The sequence below is a fragment of the Electrona antarctica genome (genome assembly GCF_951216825.1).
Source record: "Electrona antarctica genome assembly, chromosome: 8".
In the NCBI taxonomy this organism is placed as follows: Eukaryota; Metazoa; Chordata; class Actinopteri; order Myctophiformes; family Myctophidae; genus Electrona; species Electrona antarctica.
In genome coordinates this window covers 19578208-19603106 of record NC_136789.1, presented here as the reverse complement: position 1 = coordinate 19603106, position 24899 = coordinate 19578208, and the positions used below count along the sequence as shown (strand labels likewise).

Sequence of the window (24899 nt, the reverse complement as noted above, 5' to 3'; positions counted from 1 at the left end):
CGGGTAAGAAACAGCTAGGAGATAAAGCCTGCCCTATGGGCCTCATGGCTCGGCAAGGCTTGCTTACTTAGGTGTGGTGCAACAGGCGTACAGTGGATAATATGTAAATGTAAAACATACATAAAAGACAACTATACCAGTAAGACGCCTAAGGACGAGACGCAGATGGGAGATCATGGGAAGCATCCGCCTCACCTCGGGATGCGTCACGGACGTCTCGCGGACGCACCCGCCACGTTGACGGAAGACTGCTGGGCGAGCGCTGGCGCTTTGGCATGGGGGGGTCAGATAAACATGGAATGAATTCTGTACTGGCCATATAAGGAGCATTTCTTGAGCGTACAGGGTTTGATGAGGTCAGATCAACATATGAACAGGTCAGCTCCATAAAAAAAGCTTTAGAGACTTCAGGTGTTATATATTATATATAATATTTCCGTGTATCCCCTTTGTATCCCCTTTCTGAGTCCACCATGATGACCTCCGGATTGTGTCTGGTAACAGGTGTCAAGTCTTGTCAATGAGTCTCTGTAGTCATTCTGTGGGCTGAATTTGGCCCCTTCTGCCACCAGTTTGACACCCCTGGTCTATTCTAGACCACCCAACGTGCGAGGATGTCTTGCCTATGTATATTCTCTTTCCCAATGTAAATTGCAAGCTTCTTTGGCAAATGGGCAAATAGAAACGGACAGTATCAGCATCCATGGACTTTAAGTTATGTCAAATCAATTTAATTTAGAAAAAGAAAGAAAAAGAGAAGAACCCTCATCTGCTCCAAAAGTTATACTTTACGTTTTGAGCCAAGGCTCTTCATCTGGTCAGACTTTGACCAGATGAAGAGCCTTGGCTCGAAATCCCTGATTGGCCGAGGGGACTGATGGAAATAAAATTCCGGCGACCCCAAGGATCGTATTAATGGATACAAATAAATTATATCTATTCTGTAATGCTAATTAGAAAGGACTGTAAATATATACCTTCAATAACCCAGCAGGGAGACCAAATACCGTGCTGTATTTACCTTAAAAATGAGTGAGTAGCCCTTTAAATCTTGAATGACAGTCACTCTACCATAAAAAATAGAAGGATACCTTAAAAACGAATTGGAGACAGACGAAATAAAGTTCTGAGAGGAAGTTTAAGGTTTTAACTGTAATTTTTAGTAGGTAATAAAGTCAATTTACATAGAGAATGTGCTACATGGTTCAGATAATAATAATAATAGTACAATACATCACTATAATTTAGAGTATTCAATTGTTCCAATATGGATCCGAACTGCCCCTCTTCACAGCATCTTCCTGGCTTATACTGCATCTGACGTCAGTTGTTGATAAACGTTCATTGGCTGAATAGATAGTTCATTTCCGCAATATCCACGGTGGTGCTGGTTGTCGAGCACTCATTGGACCAGCACATGGATGATGAGACGGGTATCGTGACATCTTCCTTGGTTCCGTCATTGATGGCCATAGACCGGGAAAGCACAGAGGCTGGCGTTGCTATGGCAACCTGAAGATAACATTCTTTCCCTGATAGCTGTGAACTCTTTAACAGAGAAATGGCCGGCTATCTACTTTCTCACTGGGCACCAAGGCCAAATACATGTAGTGTCAAATCAAAATAGACCTCTCAGTATGCGACTTAACTTGACTGGGGACAGACAGTATGGAGACTTCCATAAGATATTGAATGGGACAGATGAAAACATATTTTGGCCATAAACATGGATGACATGACATTTATGATGATAAGAAGAACAACCCGGAGTAAACGGGCAGTAGGCTAAGAGTAAAATGATGATATGGGAGATGACAAAATATGACCTATATGGAACACGGTCTGGGCCCAGTTCTATCTGTGTTGACCTACAGAATATGATGGAGTGGCCAACTTGACATGACGTGTAAACAACATGTCAGAATTTATCTATCAACTCCGCCCTTAGTTTACAAATAATGTCAAGGTGGCAACCAAATAAACCTAATTAAAAATGGGAAAAGGTAAATTATAATTTATGGAATTTAGGATGTCCGAATGTGGAAAAAAAATAAAACAATTAAAACCTATTTTTTTTTTAATAAAAAAATAATAATAGAAGCATAAGCTAAGCAACTAGCAACAAAATAATTATATAAATGTACCCAATAATTGAACAAGGTGTTGTAATGTAGAAAACCTCAAATGACTTTCCCTATACCACAACAATAGAACTGATTTATTGATTGAATGGTGGATCTGAAAAATGAGAATGATTAAGAAAATAGGAAAGATAGAAGGGGGGAGAAAGATGTGCATGAGATTACAGCTAAAAATGGGATTGGGTGATGAACAAATCTAAATATCTACATTGATGTAAGGGGCATTGAACCTAAGGTAAACAGAAAAATACCATGTCATGTTCCACCCAAAAATGGGTCTTTATGAAATTAATGACCGAAACAACCTAAAATTTGGAGCCAAAGGTCAAATGGACCACAGTACCTTCAACATGGGGGGCTTTGTCAGCCAGGTGCACTAATCACATTCCTTCAGATCACATCAGTGGGTCACATTACAGGGCTCTCAAACAGCAAACAACAGTAAACTTAAGAGAGGCTATCATTATGACAGGTAGAAGTTAGTGAAAAGTCAAAAAATTTAGTCTAGGGTCCTGTGGAAACCTTACTAACATTATCACCCACAAAGGTGGGTTCTCATAGCCAACAGGCCTGGATACAAGTCCATAGGATCTATGTGCATGTATCCTCAAAATAATTTAGACAAAACTCACATGAGATGGTATTTTTCATTCCCTTTAATTCAATACTTCCTGAGTCCTCGTCGGTCCTAATGGGGAGGCATATACACCAGTTCCTGGAGAATGGATGAACAGAGAAAGAAAGGGAAAAAAATGAAAACATGTTTTGGAGATATGAACTGGGACATATGTGGAAGAATTATTGAATTCAGAATGGTAACTTAACTATGGGATAATGGCAATGGAATGCCACAGCAGAGGTTTGGTTCTGACTTCTTTGACTACCTGCGATATGAATATCAGAGGAGAGAAAGGAGAGAAAAATACTTTGGCCAAGGCCCAATATTAATATCAAATCAATAACATAAATAAAATAAGTTACATTAAGTGATGGCGACAGTGGATGTCCATGGTAAAAAAAAATGGGAAAACACCCTAAAACTGAGTGTCAAAAACGGTATAAAATTAACCTTGAGTGTCATGAATGGACTAAATTTAACCTTAAGTTGGGAAGGCTGCGTTCCCGATTGGAATGCACCCAAAACTGGGAGGGATGGTGATTAGATAGCTGTTTATATAACAAAGAAGCAAGTGTTCTCAAAACATAAAAACAAATGAAGAAAATAAGAAATGGAAGGACAATGGGTGAAGGGGGGAGGGGGTGGGGGAAAAAAAAAAAAAAAACAACTGTACGAGTATGAGTGTGGTTGGTGCAAAAATAAAAATAATGATTGAATCAGGGTAATAAAAAATAAAAATAAAATAACCATTAGAGGCATGGTGAAATAAAATTAACCTTAAAGGCATGGTGAGGTAGAAAACATAACCAATAATCAAAATGAATAATGAACTGAGGCTGGGTTTCCAGTACTCACTATCACTGGGAAATACAGTACTCAAGGCTGAGGTTCAGAGAGAACAAGAGTGCACTATGACCAGCATATCACTCACCTCGATCCTCTGAAACCCCGCCCTTCACGTCTACGCCAGTGACAGTGGTTCAGTAAATCCTGTGGGTAAGCCATAAAGAAAACAAAATATCAGAATTATACAGGGAAAAATATCAGGTGAGAATGAATAATAACAATGTAACTGGGTGTTTAAAAAAAAGAAAAATACAATACTTGAGGGTTTACTGTGTAGTTTGGCAGGCAGAATTCCATATAGGAAAACTATAACACATTGGTGAGACAGGTTAAATAGGGGCAAAAACATGACTAATAAATGATACATTTAAACAAATTTGCACCGGTTATAAATTGACTTTCACAAAAGTCATAAAAAGGTGTTCCTCGCAGAGGAAGAAAATCAGACAACCCTACACAAAAACACGTGACAGGTTAAGCCTCTCGATAAACTAGCAGATAGCACTTCATGGCTCCTAGCACTTAACACTTTGATTGCTACAAGATCTCGACAGGCCTATTTGGATGTTGCTACCGTTTAACATTGCACAAAGGCCTTGTTCGGGGGCCCACAGCAAAATGTTCTCTTATAGCGAGAATCACACGCATACATCAAAAGAAAGCTGAACTTGTCCACTTCAATTTAAAAAATACATTTTGATTTTACCATGTTCCATTCTGGAGATATTGACCTTTTTGCAACACCTGCATTTGCCTGGAAGTGGTTATCTTGAACAGCGAGCAGAGTTATGGATGGTTTAAAGTCAGAGACATTGACAGGCAGATATAAAATTGAACCCAATAAACATCCTATACACCGAATGAAAGCCCTGAATGTGTACTTTTACGAGGAAAAGAGTAAACATTGATCCCATGTACAGTTAGACAGTAATTGGTTATTGAATGCAGCTTGTGCCCACCAGATAACTTCAGAGAAGACATGGACGTGAACTCCTCAATATTCACAAAATAAGGCCTATAGCGACATATAAATACTATATACCGTATGAAACAGAAGACTCTCTGCTTTCATAAGAAAAAAACTTCTACTGTAGTAATAATAAAAATCACACCCATGTGAAGTGAGTGGTGCAACTCTGTCCCATATTCTGTTCTCTGCTTATTCAATACAGCTCGCTATATACGGACTGAGGCAGAAAGTCATGTAAACCTTTTATTTACAGTTTGGTCTGTAAACTTCTACTGTAATAATAAAAATCACACCCCTGTGAAGTGAGCGGTGCAACTGTTCTCTACAGTTGCACCGCGCAACTGTAGAGAACAGTTGCACCGCTCACTTCACAGGGGTGTGATTTTTATTATTACAGTAGAAGTTTACAGACCAAACTGTAAATAAAAGGTTTACATGACTTTCTGCCTCAGTCCGTATATAGCGAGCTGTAGTGAATAAGTACAGAACAGTTGCAACGCTCACTTCACAGGGGTGTGATTTTTATTATTACAGTAGAAGTTTACAGACCAAACTGTAAATAAAAGGTTTACATGACTTTCTGCCTCAGTCCGTATATAGCGAGCTGTATTGAATAAGCAGAGAACAGAATATGGGACAGAGTTGCACCACTCACTTCACATGGGTGTGATTTTTATATTACTACAGTAGAAGTTTTTTTCTTATGAAAGCAGAGTCTTCTGTTTCATACGGTATATAGTATTTATATGTCGCTATAGGCCTTATTTTGTGAATATTGAGTTCGGGTCCATGTCTTCTCTGCAGTTATATCTGGTGGGCGCAATGTGCATCCACCCAGTAACCAATTTATGACAGACTGTACATGGGATCAATGTTTACTCTTTTCCTCGTAAAAGTACACATTCAGGGCTTTCATTCGGTGTATAGGATGTATAGCATATTTATTGTGTTTATTGTTATATCTGCCTGTCAATGTCTGACTATAAACCTTCATAACTCTGCATCCTTTAGATGATGATGATGATGATTCACTGCTTTCATTGTTTTGATCGCAGTAACATTGGGGGGGGGGGGGGTCATGGGCACATTGGGCAGCAAAAGTCTTGATCGTACGGCTATAAAAAGTCCCATTCCACCGTTCGGTTCAGAACTATAGTATAACGGTGAGACGCGTTGTCATCATGAGCTGATTTTGTTTTTCAAGCTAGTATAGGGAACATGCCTGGGCATGCACGGTTTAGGACGCGGAAAAGTTCGTTATACATTACACCCGGGTCGATTACGTCCCCGACGCGTTCATTGCGGTCTTATCACTACAATTATAATGAATAAAAAAGCGTTAGAATCACACGTCTGAGCGATCTCCGATTATGACGGCTCTGCATGGCGATACGTGATCCACCAACGGTAGACTGTCTGTTGTCATGGCGGCCCCTCTCGATACTGTAGTTCGTTTGTTAGTTCGTAGTATTGTAGGCTCGGGGATCGTTTGGTCGCTACAGTATGAAGAAGTAAACATGCATCTGTCCATGTGTGTTGCAGCAATGCCGATCTGGTGCAGAATCTGCAGATCATGTGTTAGGCAGCGTAACAGCGTTCCGTTCATGTTTTTTTCCGAGACATGAGCCCCCATCTCGCAAGGCCCTCCTCCTGCAGGAGAAACAGGAGGGGAGGGGGGAATCGAGTATAAAAGCCAATAGGTGGAGGAAAGCCTGGTGAGGCGAGGTTAGGTGAAATTTGATTATTTTCACACACAGACTAGATCGGCATGGGCGCATCCATTTACACTGGTTTATACACGTAAAGCGGCCCGCCCTCCTGTTTTCAGGAGGGGAGGGTTTTTGTTTTTTTGTTTTTTTTTTCTGATCACGTGAGCGGGACTAAGCAGCAATGATAGGGCGATGGTTCTTCATTGTCCGGGTGGGTAAAAAGATGAATGAAAGTATGCTATAAAAAAGTGATTGAAACGTATTGATACGTGATTCGCACCCGACGTTTGATTAATTGATAACGTATTGATACGCGATTCGCGTCGGCTGTGTTAATGGCCAAAAATAGACGGTCAAATTGTCTCGTAGTTCACGAATCAGCAAAGTATACGGGAGTGAAGAGATGGCTACCCTCAACACTCATTCCCCCAGTGCTAACTGGTATGTCAGAGACATCGTACCCATAAATGGCAAAATAGGCATTAGTTGCCTATAGCCGGAAAATATGAAATGGAGAGAAAATTATAAAATAAATGCCGGTATGAAAGTGTTCAAATGAAAGAAATGAAAATGGGCTACATAATCTCCCTCCTGTAGTTAAAAGAGAGGAGAATATACTTAAAAAATGAATGGAAAGAACAGTGTGATCTGTTCACTTTGGAAAATGGTGAAATGTTTCTTTAAGGGGAAAATAATTCTAAAGGGAGAATAACTAAGAGTTAAATACTGTTGAGGGTCACGGTTAAGATAAAATAAGTACCCTGTTAATCCTCTACTGTTGGACGTGAACAGATACAGTTGCACCGCGCAACTGTAGAGAACAGTTGCACCGCTCACTTCACAGGGGTGTGATTTTTATTATTACAGTAGAAGTTTACAGACCAAACTGTAAATAAAAGGTTTACATGACTTTCTGCCTCAGTCCGTATATAGCGAGCTGTAGTGAATAAGTACAGAACAGTTGCAACGCTCACTTCACAGGGGTGTGATTTTTATTATTACAGTAGAAGTTTACAGACCAAACTGTAAATAAAAGGTTTACATGACTTTCTGCCTCAGTCCGTATATAGCGAGCTGTATTGAATAAGCAGAGAACAGAATATGGGACAGAGTTGCACCACTCACTTCACATGGGTGTGATTTTTATATTACTACAGTAGAAGTTTTTTTCTTATGAAAGCAGAGAGTCTTCTGTTTCATACGGTATATAGTATTTATATGTCGCTATAGGCCTTATTTTGTGAATATTGAGTTCGGGTCCATGTCTTCTCTGCAGTTATATCTGGTGGGCGCAATGTGCATCCACCCAGTAACCAATTTATGACAGACTGTACATGGGATCAATGTTTACTCTTTTCCTCGTAAAAGTACACATTCAGGGCTTTCATTCGGTGTATAGGATGTATAGCATATTTATTGTGTTTATTGTTATATCTGCCTGTCAATGTCTGACTATAAACCTTCATAACTCTGCATCCTTTAGATGATGATGATGATGATTCACTGCTTTCATTGTTTTGATCGCAGTAACATTGGGGGGGGGGGGGGTCATGGGCACATTGGGCAGCAAAAGTCTTGATCGTACGGCTATAAAAAGTCCCATTCCACCGTTCGGTTCAGAACTATAGTATAACGGTGAGACGCGTTGTCATCATGAGCTGATTTTGTTTTTCAAGCTAGTATAGGGAACATGCCTGGGCATGCACGGTTTAGGACGCGGAAAAGTTCGTTATACATTACACCCGGGTCGATTACGTCCCCGACGCGTTCATTGCGGTCTTATCACTACAATTATAATGAATAAAAAAGCGTTAGAATCACACGTCTGAGCGATCTCCGATTATGACGGCTCTGCATGGCGATACGTGATCCACCAACGGTAGACTGTCTGTTGTCATGGCGGCCCCTCTCGATACTGTAGTTCGTTTGTTAGTTCGTAGTATTGTAGGCTCGGGGATCGTTTGGTCGCTACAGTATGAAGAAGTAAACATGCATCTGTCCATGTGTGTTGCAGCAATGCCGATCTGGTGCAGAATCTGCAGATCATGTGTTAGGCAGCGTAACAGCGTTCCGTTCATGTTTTTTTCCGAGACATGAGCCCCCATCTCGCAAGGCCCTCCTCCTGCAGGAGAAACAGGAGGGGAGGGGGGAATCGAGTATAAAAGCCAATAGGTGGAGGAAAGCCTGGTGAGGCGAGGTTAGGTGAAATTTGATTATTTTCACACACAGACTAGATCGGCATGGGCGCATCCATTTACACTGGTTTATACACGTAAAGCGGCCCGCCCTCCTGTTTTCAGGAGGGGAGGGTTTTTGTTTTTTTGTTTTTTTTTTCTGATCACGTGAGCGGGACTAAGCAGCAATGATAGGGCGATGGTTCTTCATTGTCCGGGTGGGTAAAAAGATGAATGAAAGTATGCTATAAAAAAGTGATTGAAACGTATTGATACGTGATTCGCACCCGACGTTTGATTAATTGATAACGTATTGATACGCGATTCGCGTCGGCTGTGTTAATGGCCAAAAATAGACGGTCAAATTGTCTCGTAGTTCACGAATCAGCAAAGTATACGGGAGTGAAGAGATGGCTACCCTCAACACTCATTCCCCCAGTGCTAACTGGTATGTCAGAGACATCGTACCCATAAATGGCAAAATAGGCATTAGTTGCCTATAGCCGGAAAATATGAAATGGAGAGAAAATTATAAAATAAATGCCGGTATGAAAGTGTTCAAATGAAAGAAATGAAAATGGGCTACATAATCTCCCTCCTGTAGTTAAAAGAGAGGAGAATATACTTAAAAAATGAATGGAAAGAACAGTGTGATCTGTTCACTTTGGAAAATGGTGAAATGTTTCTTTAAGGGGAAAATAATTCTAAAGGGAGAATAACTAAGAGTTAAATACTGTTGAGGGTCACGGTTAAGATAAAATAAGTACCCTGTTAATCCTCTACTGTTCCGGCCAAGAAGAGCAGAAAATATAATGGAAAGAAAATATAGAGGCGACGCAAGCAGTGTACTCCAGCAGCTAACTGAAACACAACGCTCTGCCACTCACAGTATGAAGTTAGGAGAGGTATAGCCAAACTGAAGAGATAGGACCTACGTATTAGCCTGGCTTGGCCAGCCTCATAGCGGAGATTCACTGAAGATTCTTCCCCGCATATGAGTCTGGACTTCGGCCATAGGCAGCTTGAAAAGTGGGCGTTAGTAGTTGCCTTGACAGACAGATCCATCTAGCCAATCAGCGTAACAAAAAGCTGACGTCACCACACAGTGCGCTGGTCCGCTCCTCATACCACGGCAACCACGCTAAAAACAACAAGGTCTGTTTAATAGTTTCTACTTTATACGTGAGCGAGATATGTCGGATATATGTCAGTCTATATCTGAAATAACTGCTGTTCTTATCGTTTCTGTGTAAACTTTTAAACTTGTTGCGTTGAGGTCAGCCATTGTTGTTTTGAAAGTCCTGCAGCATGAATGTTACGTCACCATATACACATGAACCAATCAGAGGCTGCTTTTCACTGTTGTACGGACAGCCGTTGAAACGCAGTCACTGATTGGCCCGATTGGCCCCGGTCATTTTCTGATTTCTCCAGCTTCCGCATACACTCTGTCAATGAGCCCGAGTCCAGACTCATATGCGGGGAGGAAACATCAGTGAACCCTCGCTATGAGTCTGGCCGCGCCAGGCTACCTACGTATGTCCTGAAACGTTATAAAGTTTAGATGTATGATAGACAACCTATTGTGACCATTCGTTAGCAGGTAAAAAAATGAAATTAACTAAATTGGACAAAATAAATGTAGTAATTAAAAAATAATAAATAGGGAGAATAAGTTCTGTCTTGAATGTTAAAACTTTTATGACTGAAAATAATTTATTTAATTCAAAAATGGGAGTATTCCACACATACACAGGGAGAGAGAGAAAGAGACAGACCCAGGCCCAGCGTTCTCCCCGTAAATCTCACCTGGAGGGAGGACAGACAGAGACAGACCGTTCTCACTGTGCATATCACTTATTGGAGGGAGAATAGAGAGAGACAGACATATGTCAGAGACATATGTCACTCACACTATGTATTTCACATATAGGAGGGAGGACAGACAGAAAGAGACTGTTCTCACACTGTGCATTTCACATGAGAGAGATTACGCAGATACACCGACCCAGGGCTGCTCTTTCAGGCATACAGACACAAAATAGGATACACTGAAATTTGTACCTAATGTTACATGTAATATTATGAAAAATATCCAGATGTAATCTTAAGGCAATGATAAAAAATTTAAATGCAGTAAAAACTGTAAAAATAACTATTCCTAATACACTTCTGAAGTTATAAAACAAGATGGCGTTCCCACAGCACACACACACATAGACTGGGAGGGAGAAACGCACGCACACACACACACATCACATTCAGGAGGGCATGGATGGACAGGGAGGGAGAGACACGCACGCACACACGCACACTGAGACTGCACTGACATGCATTACAAAGTAAGCGCACGCTAACGGGAGTGGAATGGGAGACACAAAACAAATGTAGATAAGAAAAGCGTAAATTAAAACAGTCGGACAGGGGGAAAAAAAATCGCCTCAGCTGAGGAGGGGAACGAGATAAATGAATCATAATAATCATTAAACTATCTAGTAAAAAGCAAAAGCTACGCTATGCCACAGCGCTAAATCAAAAAATCAAAAAAATCAAACAAAAAGGGAAAAGGGTGTGTGGAGGGGGAGAGGGAACAGACGTCATATCTGACGTGGCCATGATAGCTCCGTCACATATGAGTCTGCTTGTATTTACTAAAGACGTAAATAATTTCCATGATGCAAAGTACTATATGGAGCACATTTTCTCTGTAAATCGATTCCTACCTTATATCGTTGTTCACGTCGAAGGAGTCAAGATGGAGAGCAGCTCTTCAAACGAGGCAACAAAAAATGTCTAATGAAAAAAGAATTATAATGGGTAAAAAAAATGGGGGGAAAAAAAAAAACTGTAAATTTGGAAAAAAACGGATTCTTTTTTCTGTCCCCCTGTCTAGTGATTAACACTTGCAGGGTTCTGAATCCGGCTCGATCGACCAATTGATGGAAATAAAATTCCGGCGACCCCAAGGATCGTATTAATGGATAAAAATAAATTATATCTATTCTGTAATGCTAATTAGAAAGGACTGTAAATATATACCTTCAATAACCCAGCAGGGAGACCAAATACCGTGCTGTATTTACCTTAAAAATGAGTGAGTAGCCCTTTAAATCTTGAATGACAGTCACTCTACCATAAAAAATAGAAGGATACCTTAAAAACGAATTGGAGACAGACGAAATAAAGTTCTGAGAGGAAGTTTAAGGTTTTAACTGTAATTTTTAGTAGGTAATAAAGTCAATTTACATAGAGAATGTGCTACATGGTTCAGATAATAATAATAATAGTACAATACATCACTATAATTTAGAGTATTCAATTGTTCAAATATGGATCCGAACTGCCCCTCTTCACAGCATCTTCCTGGCTTATACTGCATCTGACGTCAGTTGTTGATAAACGTTCATTGGCTGAATAGATAGTTCATTTCCGCAATATCCACGGTGGTGCTGGTTGTCGAGCACTCATTGGACCAGCACATGGATGATGAGACGGGTATCGTGACATCTTCCTTGGTTCCGTCATTGATGGCCATAGACCGGGAAAGCACAGAGGCTGGCGTTGCTATGGCAACCTGAAGATAACATTCTTTCCCTGATAGCTGTGAACTCTTTAACAGAGAAATGGCCGGCTATCTACTTTCTCACTGGGCACCAAGGCCAAATACATGTAGTGTCAAATCAAAATAGACCTCTCAGTATGCGACTTAACTTGACTGGGGACAGACAGTATGGAGACTTCCATAAGATATTAAATGGGACAGATGAAAACATATTTTGGCCATAAACATGGATGACATGACATTTATGATGATAAGAAGAACAACCCGGAGTAAACAGGCAGTAGGCTAAGAGTAAAATGATGATATGGGAGATGACAAAATATGACTTATATGGAACATGGTCTGGGCCCAGTTCTATCTGTGTTGACCTACAGAATATGATGGAGTGGCCAACTTGACATGACGTGTAAACAACATGTCAGAATTTATCTATCAACGACATACGCAGCAGAAAACCGTACTCGCGTTCTGCTCACGCAAGTAATAACTTTGCGGCAGGCCCGTCTAGAGTTTGAATTAAGTCAAAAGGGAGACATCGAAGAGGAACAATGTCATATTCTATTCACAATGTCTCTTTGGTTTTGAATAACTTTTCAACATAGCAAACTCATCTAAACTTGTCTTTGTTTTGTTATCTCTTTAGTAAGGGCACGTTGTTGCTGAATAATGGTTTCACACTACTAGGCGCTCTGTTCATGGCTGCAGCTGAGAGTGCAAGCTCTTATGAAATGATGATCATTGGCCGTTTCTTTTGTGGGATACATTCTGGTGAGTGAAAATAAATAATAAATCATGAAATATTAACTATTGGTATGTATGTAGTAGCAGTGTTGATGTCGTCAACTAAAACTATGAGGAAAAATGTTTGTTGACTACCCTTTTGTCACTGACAAACTAAATAAATCTTAGCTATGATGACTAAAACTAAGACCAAATGTATTGACTATTTCTGCAACAAATAAAAACTAGACAACTTTTATGGAGGGCCTTAGCGCTAGTGGAGAAGAGATCCAGTAGAACTTTGGTTGCGCTCTGAAAATAGCCGATCTGCAAGCTTGAGCTTGTAGATCGGCTATGTTCAAGGCCTGCCGAAATCCTTTTCTGTCAACAAAATCAAATACCGGTATACATGTAGTCGACTAAAACTAAACCTTTTCAGATGACACTGTATTGCATTACTTTACTGTAGTGCATTTCATGACATTTCATGTCATGAAAGGTGCTATACAAATAAAGTATTATTATTAAACATATGACTACCGTAACTACACTACAAGGAAATCAAAATTTGCTGTAAATATGAACTGTTCTAAACCTGTCCCTGGGTGGGAGAGGATGAGCATTGAGCAAGCTACTGTGACTGTATCTGACAGACAGTGTATCGTGTACCGTCACTGTGTATTGGGTACACTATGTAATGTTTTACCTGTGCATAGGACCCCCTTTAAAATGAGATGCTGCATCTCAAGGGGCCATCCTCTCAAATTCTGACCAAATTCTGTCCCTGCTGCTAGTGTTGATTTTGTCGACTAATACTATGACGCAAAATGTTCGTCGACTACCTTTTTTCACTGACGAAAACTAAATTAAAACTACGTTATGATGACTAAAACTAACACTAAATATACTGATAATTACATCAACAAATACATGTAAATACTAGACTAAAATGTTCGGGAGGGATTAGTGGACAAGAGATCCTGTATATTAATAAGTAAAAGACGAGTCATTTTGCATGCTGAAAATAGCCGATCTACAAGCTCACAGTTACGATTGCATCAAGGCCCGCCAAAATACATTTTAGTCTCCTAAAGTCGCCTCAACTGGAGAGTTAAGTCGACTAAAATCTTAGGATATTTAGTCGACTAAAACTGGACTAACACTAAAACATTCCAGGTGACTAAAATGTGACTTAACTAAATAAACTATTCAAAAGACTATATATGACTATAACTAAAACCTGTCAAAATCGACACTGCCCTGCTGCAGGCCTGGGACGAATCCCCATTGTGATGCTTCTGACGGAGATTTCGCCACGGAAGCTCCGCGGGGCTGTGGGACAGATTAATGGCATACTCTACGGCGTTGGGCTCATAACTGCACAAGTACTGGGCCTCAAAGAGCTGCTCGGAGAGGTCAGTACGGTAGATCTGTTGTTTTACTGTTTTTATTGGTCAAGCACTTTGTAACATTGTTTAAAAAAGTGCTCTACAGATAGTTGTATTATTATTATTATTATACGTAATAATAATATTATAGATCCCCACCACACCAACTTGGCTGGTCATTAGGCAAAAACTTTCAAAAATAATGAATGTGGCTTAAAGCTGCTAAGCAATATGTCAAAATATTAATGATTTTTTATTTATTTTTGGTAGTCAGCCGGCAATAAAATGCTCCCAAAAAAATGTAGTCTCTGTGACACATCTAGGGGCCGCAATCTGCATTCAAATATGTTCCTAGAAGCTTTGTCATTGGTCGAAAAATGACTGTCATTGGTCGCAATGACTAACCAATCAGGAAGCAGACAGGCAAATCGACCAATGACAAAGCTTCTAGGAAAATCTTTGAATACAGATTGCGGCCCCTAGATGTGTCACAGACTAAATATTTTTGGGAGCGTTCTACCCATTGCTGGCTGACATTATTGCTTATAGCAGCTTTAATGGTGCTGCAAGGACTTCAGGTGGGACCATTTACAAATGCAGTTATATCATTCTGTTCAAGCAGAGAAGTTGATACGCTTGTTCATTAGTTTAGTTAATTGTATCCACACTATCCATAACTATCTCACCATAGAAAACACACATTCAATACATGGTTTTATTGTTTTTCTTTTTAGCTTATTTCTTTATCATATATTTGAGTAAAAATATGTAAATGTGTTTATTGATTCATGTTATTTGCATTCCATGATGATTTGCATTCCATGATGAAATACACAAACGGCAACATCCCGATGCCCTGCCAACTACTAACCAGAGGTAATGAATTGTAAGTGTAATGGAATTGTGCTCGATTAGTTTTCTAATTCCTTTCCACCAGCTGCTGTGTAAGCACAGCTGGTCAATGTTCTCTCTGCGGTGCTTTCACGCCCACTTGCTGTAGTTGAGACCTATGTTTCTCATTGTTTTTATTTGTTTTCTTCGACAGATTTGATTGTAGAAGCACAGATGGAGCTTCCTCTTCGGGTTTATGGCCATTCCTGCTCTTCTGCAGCTGTGTGTGCTGCCCATTGTTCCTGAGAGCCCTCGTTACCTGCTGATTGATAAGAATGATGTTGTTGGTGCTGAGAAAGGTAATCCAAATATGGTCCAGTGTTAGGTGGCTTTTGGGGGGGGGGGGGGGGGGGGTGTATTATGTTTTTCACGTTTTAATTTGGTTAGCGTCATAGTGTGTGTGTGAGAGAGAGACTGATATGACCTTTTACTTCATTGTTGACAATGAATCCCTTTTTGAAGAGTGCCTTGGGAGCTTTCGGATTTAAAAACGGTGTATCTTTGAATTGCCAACGCATGCAGTGCGCAATCTTGACAATCCACAACAAGTGAGTCGATGTAATCCCTCCATCTGCGCCTTGGTCTGCCCTGGGGTCTCCTCCCAGTGGGACGTGCATCGAGGACCTCCCTAGGGAGACGCCTGAGAGGCATCCTAACTAGATGCCCGAACCACCACCGCCTGGAAAGGAGCCAGCTGAGGTTAGATTTTAGATTAGATTAGATTAGATGCAGTGACGATAAATTTAATCTAATCTAATCTAAAATCTAGCCTCAGCTGGCTCCTTTCCAGGCGAAGGAGCAGCGGCTCTACTCCGTCTCTCCTGTGTGACTGAACGTCTCACCCTATCTCTAAGGGAGATGCCAGCCACCCGTCGGAGAACTCATTTCAGCCGCTTGTATTCGCGACCTTATTCTTTCGGTCATGACCCACACTTCATGACCATAGGTGAGAAGGAACGAAGATTGCTCAGTAGACAGAGCTTTGCCTTTTGGCTCAACTCTCTTTTCGTCACAACAGTGCGGTACAGCGACTGCAATACCGCCCCTGCCGCTCCGATTCTCCGGCTGATCTCCTCCTCCGTCCTCCCCTCACTCGTGAACAAGACCCCGACTTCCCGAGATACTTAAACTCCTTCACCTGGGGTAATGCCTCATTCCCTACCTGGACTGCACAATCCACCGGTTTCCTGCTGAGAACCATGGCCTCAGATTTGGAGACGCTGATCCTCATTCTCCCGGGGGACCCGGTCATATGCCTTCTCCAAAACACATGTAGACCGGCTATGAATACTCCCAGGCCTTCTCCATGGATCCCTGCAAGAGTATAGATCTGGTCAGTTGTTCCACGGCCAGGACGGAATCCACATTGCTCCTCCTGAATCTGAGGTTCGACTATCGGCCGGACCCTGCTTTCCAGTACCTTGGCGTAAACTTTCCCAGGGAGGCTGAGTAATGTTGTTACGACCCAAAATGTCTAGGAGTCGATGGGTAAACATAACATATAAACTAAATGTCTAGGAGTCGATGGGTAAACATAACATATAAACTAAATGTCTAGGAGTCGATGGGTAAACATAACATATAAACTAAATGTCTAGGAGTCGATGGGTAAACATAACATATAAACAGGACAGGAAACCTCATGTTTGAAAAAGTCTTTACTTGTACTTCTCAGACAAAAAGTTTACAGAGTTACAAAGGTTTGTTCTTAAATACAAATGGCTCAATTACATGATGGAAGTGATCGACTTTCAAGTATTGGCAATCATTTATAATAGAGGATCAATAGTGGACGATATTATAAATAGGATAAATATTTGAGTGGAACAGTGCAACTTACAATGGTATGGTTTCCCTCAAAGAAAATGGAGAGACAAAACAGTAAACTTAACCTAACTAAAATCTAACAATAGCATGGAAAACTACAACTTGCCGTTCCTTCCCGAAGGGAACTAACATAAAACAAAAGGATAAGCAAAGTTTAAACCAACAGAATGAAAACAAAACAGCTAGAGCTTAGGTTAGCGGTGTCAACCTCAAAGAACAACAGGATGAATGAGACTTTTATAGGTGACTACTCATGGCCAACGAGTCGTCACATGACCGGTCTGGCCCATGACGAGGGATCAAGACCTCACACGGTTTCCACCGGTTCTCGCGAGAGATGGCGAGTGAGAAGGGACACTCTTTATCTGTACTTGAGAAAACCATAGAGTATATATATAATAGAGACTGAACTGGCGCGAAGCTCCGCCCCCCCAGCTATTCATGTCAGTGGAAGTTGCTCAGTGGCGTTTTGAAGCACCCGGAAGACTGCCGGAAGTCCCTCCCCGGACCTCAACTTTGAGGTCCTGAGTGACGTAGGGCAACCGAGCGCTCAACGTTAAAGCCCAGCTGCACGGGGTTTCCCGGTCATGAATCCACGGGTCCGCCTGTAGTCCCTCCTCCTACCACTAGGACCCAGAGCTTCAACGTTGGAAAGTCTGCCTGCCCCCTTGGAGAAAACAGACAGTAACATAGCAGCAATACTGGCCGCAATGGCACAGCGTAAACAACGCTGCTGACAGTCTTGATATACAAGCTTAGCAAACTAATGGCTAACGTAAATATATATATGGAAATATGGGCTATATGCACACAGAATAACTCTTCCTACTTCTGGGTCGCTTCCCTAATTCCTCACAGGTGTTAACCAATGATACTAATTAAGGCTCTGTTCCATTTAGTGTGCAGTGGTTATCAAACTTTTTTTATTTTCAAGGACCCCCACAACTCTGACGGTGTACACACCCATACAGGGCCATTTGGAACCCACTCAAGGACACTTCGAGACCGACTGATGTAGCAGAGTGAGCCAGTGAGCCAATGCATGCACAACAGCAGCACCCTGACTCTGTTTGACCAGAATATAACAGAGCCTTCATTAGTATCAGCGGTAACTTTATTAAAGTTATTTTCCAAAATGGCATGTGTGCATATAGCCCATTGCCAATCCATGTTGTTTCACTGAGTTTGGGTGAGATTGGGTTGATATTCTACAATCTACTACTACAGCTCTCAGGAGGTACCTCGGGAAGGAAGATGTGTCCCAGGAAGTGGAGGAGCTGCAGGTGGAGAGACGACTCCAAGCCAACATCCAGAAGGTGTCAGTGGTGAAGCTCATGAGGAGCCAAGCCGTCCGCTGGCAGATCATCACTGTCATTGTCCTCAACTGCTGTCGGACCTTGAGTGGAATGAATGCGGTAAAAAAACTCCTTCCAACAACTTTAAGGGCAGATTCACACTATGGTCCCGGGTGCGCACTCGGGACCACTTGGCGATTGTTGTTTCACTATAATGACATGTTGACATGTATAATGACTCTTGTTTTGCACACTCAACAGCTGTATTTTTACACCTCCCCGATCTTGGTGAATGCCGGCATGGATGACAACATAATTCTTCACATGACTATTGGCCTAGGTGCTGCAGGACTTGTAGCTAGCATCGTTTGTGTAAGTATGATCAATTGTCCACTTTCGGCATAGGGCATATAGGTAAACGGTTTCAAAGATTTTCCAAACATTGTGTCCATAAATATAATGGCATATTATCAGTTTTCACTATTCTCAATTTTGTTTTTTTTGGTCTGCATTTCTTTAGTTCATTATGCATTATGCAAGTAAAAGAGTGGGTCGTGACCCAATTGTGGGTCACGACTCGAGTAATAATAAAAAATGTCCTACATTTAAAAAATATAAATATTATAATATATAATATAAATAGATTCAAAAGATGTTTTAATTACAATTACAATTTTACAAATTCTAAATCGAACAAACTTCTAAGAAATTCCATAAAAAGAATATATTTAATTAAGAAGTAGTGAAAATAGCCAATCAACAATAATTGCTCGATACTGAACTAGAGGGCCCTGTCTGACTGGAACTACAGAAAACATGTAATATAGTCCATTGTAATAATAATAAACTATTTATAGAGCACCTTTCATGACAAGGAATGCAACGCAAACTGCTTTACAAAACAAAGTACAAGAAAAGCTAAAAAATATCAAACATTAAAAGCAAAGTCAATAGAGTATGCGCATGCTTAAACTGAATGGCACATCGAGTGGCAAATCGAGTGGCAAAGCAACAGGCAAAGTGAGTTTAACATCGTTTAATGTTGTTTAATGGAATCAGATATGACTTATGTGTGGATGTATGGGCTGTCAAGGTTTGATGATGTCACGCGCATACCCTCTATAATGGCATGAGACAAAAACAAAAAAGGCAGGGGAATGGGCAGAGCAGTGAGTATAACAGAAAGAAATAATAAAGCTCAGCCAAATGCTAGGGTGGAAAAGTAGTCGAGGAAGAAGTTAGAACTGACATCCTCTATGATGTACGAGGGGGAGAAATTATGTTATAAAACAAAACATTCCAACATCGTGTTTATAATGTCCTCAACTTGACTAAAACGGGATTTGTGTGCAAAATATATAAAGTGCCCATTTAAACACTCAACTAACTCTGGCGTCCTGATTTTAAGAATGTGATTATATGTGAAAAGCATGTGATGGTGCATAAATGGTGCTTTTATATAGCGCGTTTATCCATGGATTGTGCATTACATTCACCCATTCGCACACACATTCACAATCACACACCAATGGTGAAGGAAAACATGCAAGGCAACAACCTGCACACCGGCAGCAATTAGAGGTTCAGTGTCTTGCTCAAGGACACTTAACTCTGGGGGAGTCCGGGATCGAACTGGGACACTGCTGTTCTACCGGCTTCCGGCCGCTCTACCCCTGAACCACTGCATTGCATGCATGCAAACACACACATTCACCAAGCTTTGTGTCCCTAGGGGTTTTCAATCGATCGCTGTGGCAGAAGGCTTCTCCTCCTACTGGGCTTTGGTGGGATGGCAGTCGGCTATGCTTTGTTGACTTTGTTCCTCAATCTTCAGGTAAGATCAATACTACAGTAGTTGTCACAAAGTCTGTCTTTCTCACCTGTGTGCGCACACTGATATTTCTATAGGCTACTTATGAGGACATGAACATTTTAGGACGGCAATTTTACTAATGCCATTTTAACCCTAACCATGAAGCCTGAGCAATACAATACAGTACTAGGACACACACCGGAAATGTCAATAGCATTGGCAGAAGGCCATTGAAGTCAACCTGAATATTCTTCTAATTGACCTCATGGTGGTGCTATAACAACCCAGTTTACATTTGGGGCTCTTTAACTCTTGAGAATATAGATTGTAGAATAGTTTCATTGTTTTCTACTTAATCAGACTTTCCCCCAGTTAGAATTTTCTTTAAACATAATTTTTGCTACTTCCTCAGTTCCTCTATTGCAGTTTCTGTCATTGTTTATTTTCTGTATCAACAGAACCATGCCTCATGGATTCCCTTTTTCAGCTTTGCCTGCATCATATTTATTAACATTGCCTTCTGCTTGGGTCCTGGTAAGAACGCATTTATTTATCAATTAATTAATTTATTTATTTAATACTTTTTGCAAGGGAACATACGTACAATATCATGTACATCCTCAATCATTTATCATGACCAATCGATCTGAAATGGCACATGTGCATGACCATTTTGCAAATGCAGGGAGTTGGGAAGCTGCGTTTCCACTGTTTTCCGTGTCCTGTCTTTCAGCTGCGGTGTTATTCATTGTGTGCAGCGAGTTGTTTGAACAGACCTACAGACCTCCTGCCCTCATGATTGGAGGGTTTTTTGGCTGGCTGACTAACTTCCTATTGGGACTGTTATTCCCTTTCATGCAGGTGGGCAGATGCTTGTTTTAGCAATTAGACATATAGGACACATGTCCTGAAAAGTAACCATTTTGGACACACACACACCATTTTGTGTGTGTGTGTGTGGGGGGGGGGGGGGGGGGTGGATTTCACCCAAACCAGGAAAGCATCAGTCATTATAGATTTTTATCGTTGGCTATTAAAAAATAGCAGATATACAAGCTCACAGTGCGCCACTCCGTGTAGCACTGTGATCTTCACATCTGCTATTTTTTGAAAAATCGTAAGTGTTATCAATATTAGAATTGTATTAACGCAAATATTCTCTTCTTGCCGTCCCTGGCACAAAACATTTTCAGATGGGGGTCCATGGCCAAATATATAGGCTATATATCAATTTTGGGTCCTTGGCACGAAAACTATTGATTAAAAATGAATTTGTATAATCGGCCTCAGATCTTAATTGGGTAAGAGGAAAGGATTGACTCAACGTCCAACAGCAGAAGACTGGGGGTGTATGAATCTTTGTAACTATTAAAGAGGGGACAGTGTCTGATAACCATGCATAGTTGACCAATATATTTGACGGTTTTGTTTTGTGTACAGAAAGCACTGCGGACCTACGTGTTCCTGGTGTTCCTGGTGATCTGTTTACTGTGTACTGTTTATGTCTACATCGTCCTCCCTGAGACCAAAGACAAGACCTTTGTAGAAATCAGTAATAGCTTCAAAGAGATGAACAAGATCTCGGACTCCTCACCTAAGAAGCCTGAACCAGATCTAGTGGCCAACGGAACATCGGACCATGTTAAAAAAACATTATTTTTAAGAAACGATGCATAAGCTTGCATGCTGGACTCACTTATGTGTGCAATATATATGTGAACTGTCTGCGACACTGAAGTGTCAAGCAAATGACCCAAGTTGGTAATGCTGTGTTCACACGGTTATTACTGTAGGTTATGGCTTGACGATGTCAAACGGACATCAATGTCAAAACATACAACTTCTGTCTGACTCAATGAGATCTGAACAAATGGGAAGATTTTCACAACTTGGTGGGAAATATCCGTAGGCTTCCCTGAAGAAATAATACATTTTGGGGTAAAAAAAGGTCAGTCACAGTCAAGGACAATTGAGGGCAAAATTACAGAATCGGTTAAATCTATAAGATGCGTCTTGACCGTAGGCCTAGCTGTAGAGGCATGCCCTCTACTGAGCGAAACTGTAGTTATGAAATGTCATCCAATGATTTCTCAAGTGGTCAATATTTGAGATCAGTTTGTAAAATAAAGTCGCGAAATATCTCCTGTATTCTTTATTGTGATTTGTCTGAATGGCCAGGGCAATATTTGCACAAAAGTAAATGTTTTTAAATGATATTTATTATGTTAAAGTAAATAAAAGAATGTCAAATAATCATGTGAGATGTGAGGTTATCAGTTATCAGTTATAATGTCTGCAGTCACTGCAGTGTATGGATGTGTGGAGAGTGCTGCTGTGCGTGTTATTAAATGGTGCATAACTTAAACAAAAGCGTGGTTAGGCCCTTGGGCCAGGTGGCAACCCTTAGCAGGTCCTGCTTGCAGGGAGGACAGAGAGACTGAGCTGCTGCCAGGAGAGCTCCCTATATAGAGCGTCGCAGTCCTGCCCCCTACCAGGGCCCAGGAAATGATTCCCCGTTCATTTTCCTCATAGACATTTCAAAAAGTATTTATTTAAAGACCTTTTAAGCGTCGTACAAAGCCAACTTGAGTTGTGAGAAATCATGACAGTAAACACAATGTTTTGGGCCAAACAAAGAATTGATTTGTCACAACTCGAGTTGGCTTTGTACGAGGCTTATAAGGTCTTTAAATGAATACTTTTTGAAATGTCTATGGGAAAAATGCATTGGGAATTATTTCCTGGCCCTGGCGTCGTCATGAAAGGGGGTGGGACTGCGACGCTCTATACTCCCCTGAGCCACACCCACCTCAGGTGAACATCACACCCCCCTCCATAAGATTGAGGTTCCACCACATTATCTAAAGAAAACAAACCACAAACTAGAAAAAGTGCCCTTCTGGGCACAGGTCTCCACCAGGAGGATAGGACTGAGATGTTTGGCAAAATGTTTAGGAGAAATATAAATAAGTATGTTTGCCTTTGATGGCAATTGGATGATTTGAGGCGTTTTGTTCCAAAAATGTGTTTTGCAAAAATCAACCTGTTGGTGGCGCTATAACAGGCCAATGTGAAAAGGGTGCGATATATTCCTCAGCCTAGTAAGAAAATGTGTGAAAGACGTAAATTGCATGCTGCGTTCATGATTTGAGGCTTTTGTTCAAAACGGGGCAATCTTGCAAACTGAAAGCCAATTATAGCCAATTAGGATGGAATATGAAATATCGGACAGATCCGACTTGAGCACATGACCATAGAGATACTGTGTAACGATTTTTCGGCCTCCTGGTGGCGCTATAAAAGGCAGATGTGGAAAATGCAGGTCAAAGGTTTGTCCTTGGCCTCTAGGGAGTGTGCATGCAACGTTTCACGCAGATCGGTGCAGTTTTAGGTAAACAATGTGAAAAGCTGCCTCATGGTGGCGCTATAACAGGCCGTTCTGGAAAATGCGGGGCAGAGGTTCATCGTTGGCATCCAGGGAGTGTGTGTGCAAAGTTTGGCATCGACCGGGTTAACGGTGCCGGAGATTAGCTGGTAACGGACGGACGGAAGGACGGACGGACACACACACGGACGGAGTGCAAAACATACTCTCCCCCCATGCCTTCGGCCTGGTGGAGACACTGGTGGAGACAATTAGCAACAAATAAACTAAACAACCAATATTATCACAACTTGACCAATCTAAACAAATCAAATAGCCACCTTGTCATCTTTGACTTGATACTGTATAAACAACTCTCCCAAAAAACGCCCCACTGCCCTTCGCATCCGCCTCGAACTAGCTCGCGTCTGGAAGCTTGGGACAGGAGAGCTACATATGAGAGCTTCCCAGGACTCGAAAGACCAGCATGCTTATGTATGGCACAACAGTTTACAGATCACCAAAACAAAATCAACTTTAGTGTCTGTGTTTACACACTGGTCTGTGAAACTGTACACCACATACACATAATACCTGCTTCCCCACCTTGACACACCATCCTGCCCCCAGCCTCAGAAACCTTGGTACCAGGAGCGATTTAAGAGAGCCGGAGACAGGATAGTCTATAATGGGTCAAACAAGCAAAAACAGTAAATATAAGTAAACAGGTTAACACATTAATGTATATGTGACAGTGCATCTGCCATCACGTTCTGAGAACCTTTAATATGGCGAATCTCCATATTGTAGGGCTGCAAAGATCATGCCCATCGCATTAACCTCTGGTTTGGATTTTGAAGAGACTTCAAAAATGTCAGTGGATTGTGGTCTGTGTAAGCCACCAGTGGAGTTAAACCAGAACCCAAATACACATCAAAGTGTTGCAAAGCTAATATTAGCCCTAGCGCCTCCTCAATAACTGAGTAGTTGAGCTGATAAGTATTGAACTTTTTTGAAAAGAAAGCAACCACTCTGTCAACACCCTGCTCATCTGCTTGCAAAAGAGCAGCTCCGCATCCCACATTTGAAGCATCGACCTGTAGCGCAGGACTTATCCAAACCAGAACCAGAGCTGAACACAACAGAGCCTTGAGATTTTGAAATGCCAACTGACAATTAGTTGGCCAAATACATTTGGTATCCTTTTTGAACGCTGCCTACTAGGCCCATAAACCGGAGCAACTCTTTCTTTGTAGTTAGAGCAGGATATTCAATCATTGCCTTGACCTTATCCTGACTTGGTATAAAGTGACAGCTAACAAAACACATTGTGCAGGCATCAATGTAAACATTTTAATACATTTTTCTTGTTTAAGCTCCTTAGCATTTTGTAGCAATGCTGGAACAAATGGGGTCAGCTTGCCAGTATATACGCTACTGGCACTATCTGACGAGATGAGATGTGCAAAATGATAACAAAATAAATCATTGCTAGCTAGTGCACAAGCAGTAATCTTTATAATTAAATTCACATTTAATTAATCATGTTGGGCTTCTCATACCAGTACTTGCTTCACAAA

General features: G+C 41.1%; 1 protein-coding gene across 2 annotated transcripts in view; it reads left to right on the top strand.

Moving 5' to 3' along the window:
* The window catches only part of LOC306927867 (solute carrier family 2, facilitated glucose transporter member 5-like), a 28671-nt gene extending 6462 nt beyond the window's left edge, over positions 1-22209 (top strand). Inside the window, exons 4-12 of one of the 2 annotated variants that reach the window (XM_079507740.1) lie at positions 12665-12789; positions 14011-14156; positions 15187-15319; positions 18075-18262; positions 18404-18514; positions 19875-19976; positions 20414-20489; positions 20689-20816; positions 21396-22209. In XM_079507740.1, the coding sequence (XP_079363866.1) occupies positions 12665-12789; positions 14011-14156; positions 15187-15319; positions 18075-18262; positions 18404-18514; positions 19875-19976; positions 20414-20489; positions 20689-20816; positions 21396-21632 (1246 nt within the window). In that variant the 3' untranslated portion in view covers positions 21633-22209. The remainder of the gene's footprint in view (positions 1-12664; positions 12790-14010; positions 14157-15186; positions 15320-18074; positions 18263-18403; positions 18515-19874; positions 19977-20413; positions 20490-20688; positions 20817-21395) is intronic. The other variant, XM_079507741.1, reaches the window with a different exon arrangement.
* Positions 22210-24899: the final 2690 nt, after the last annotated feature.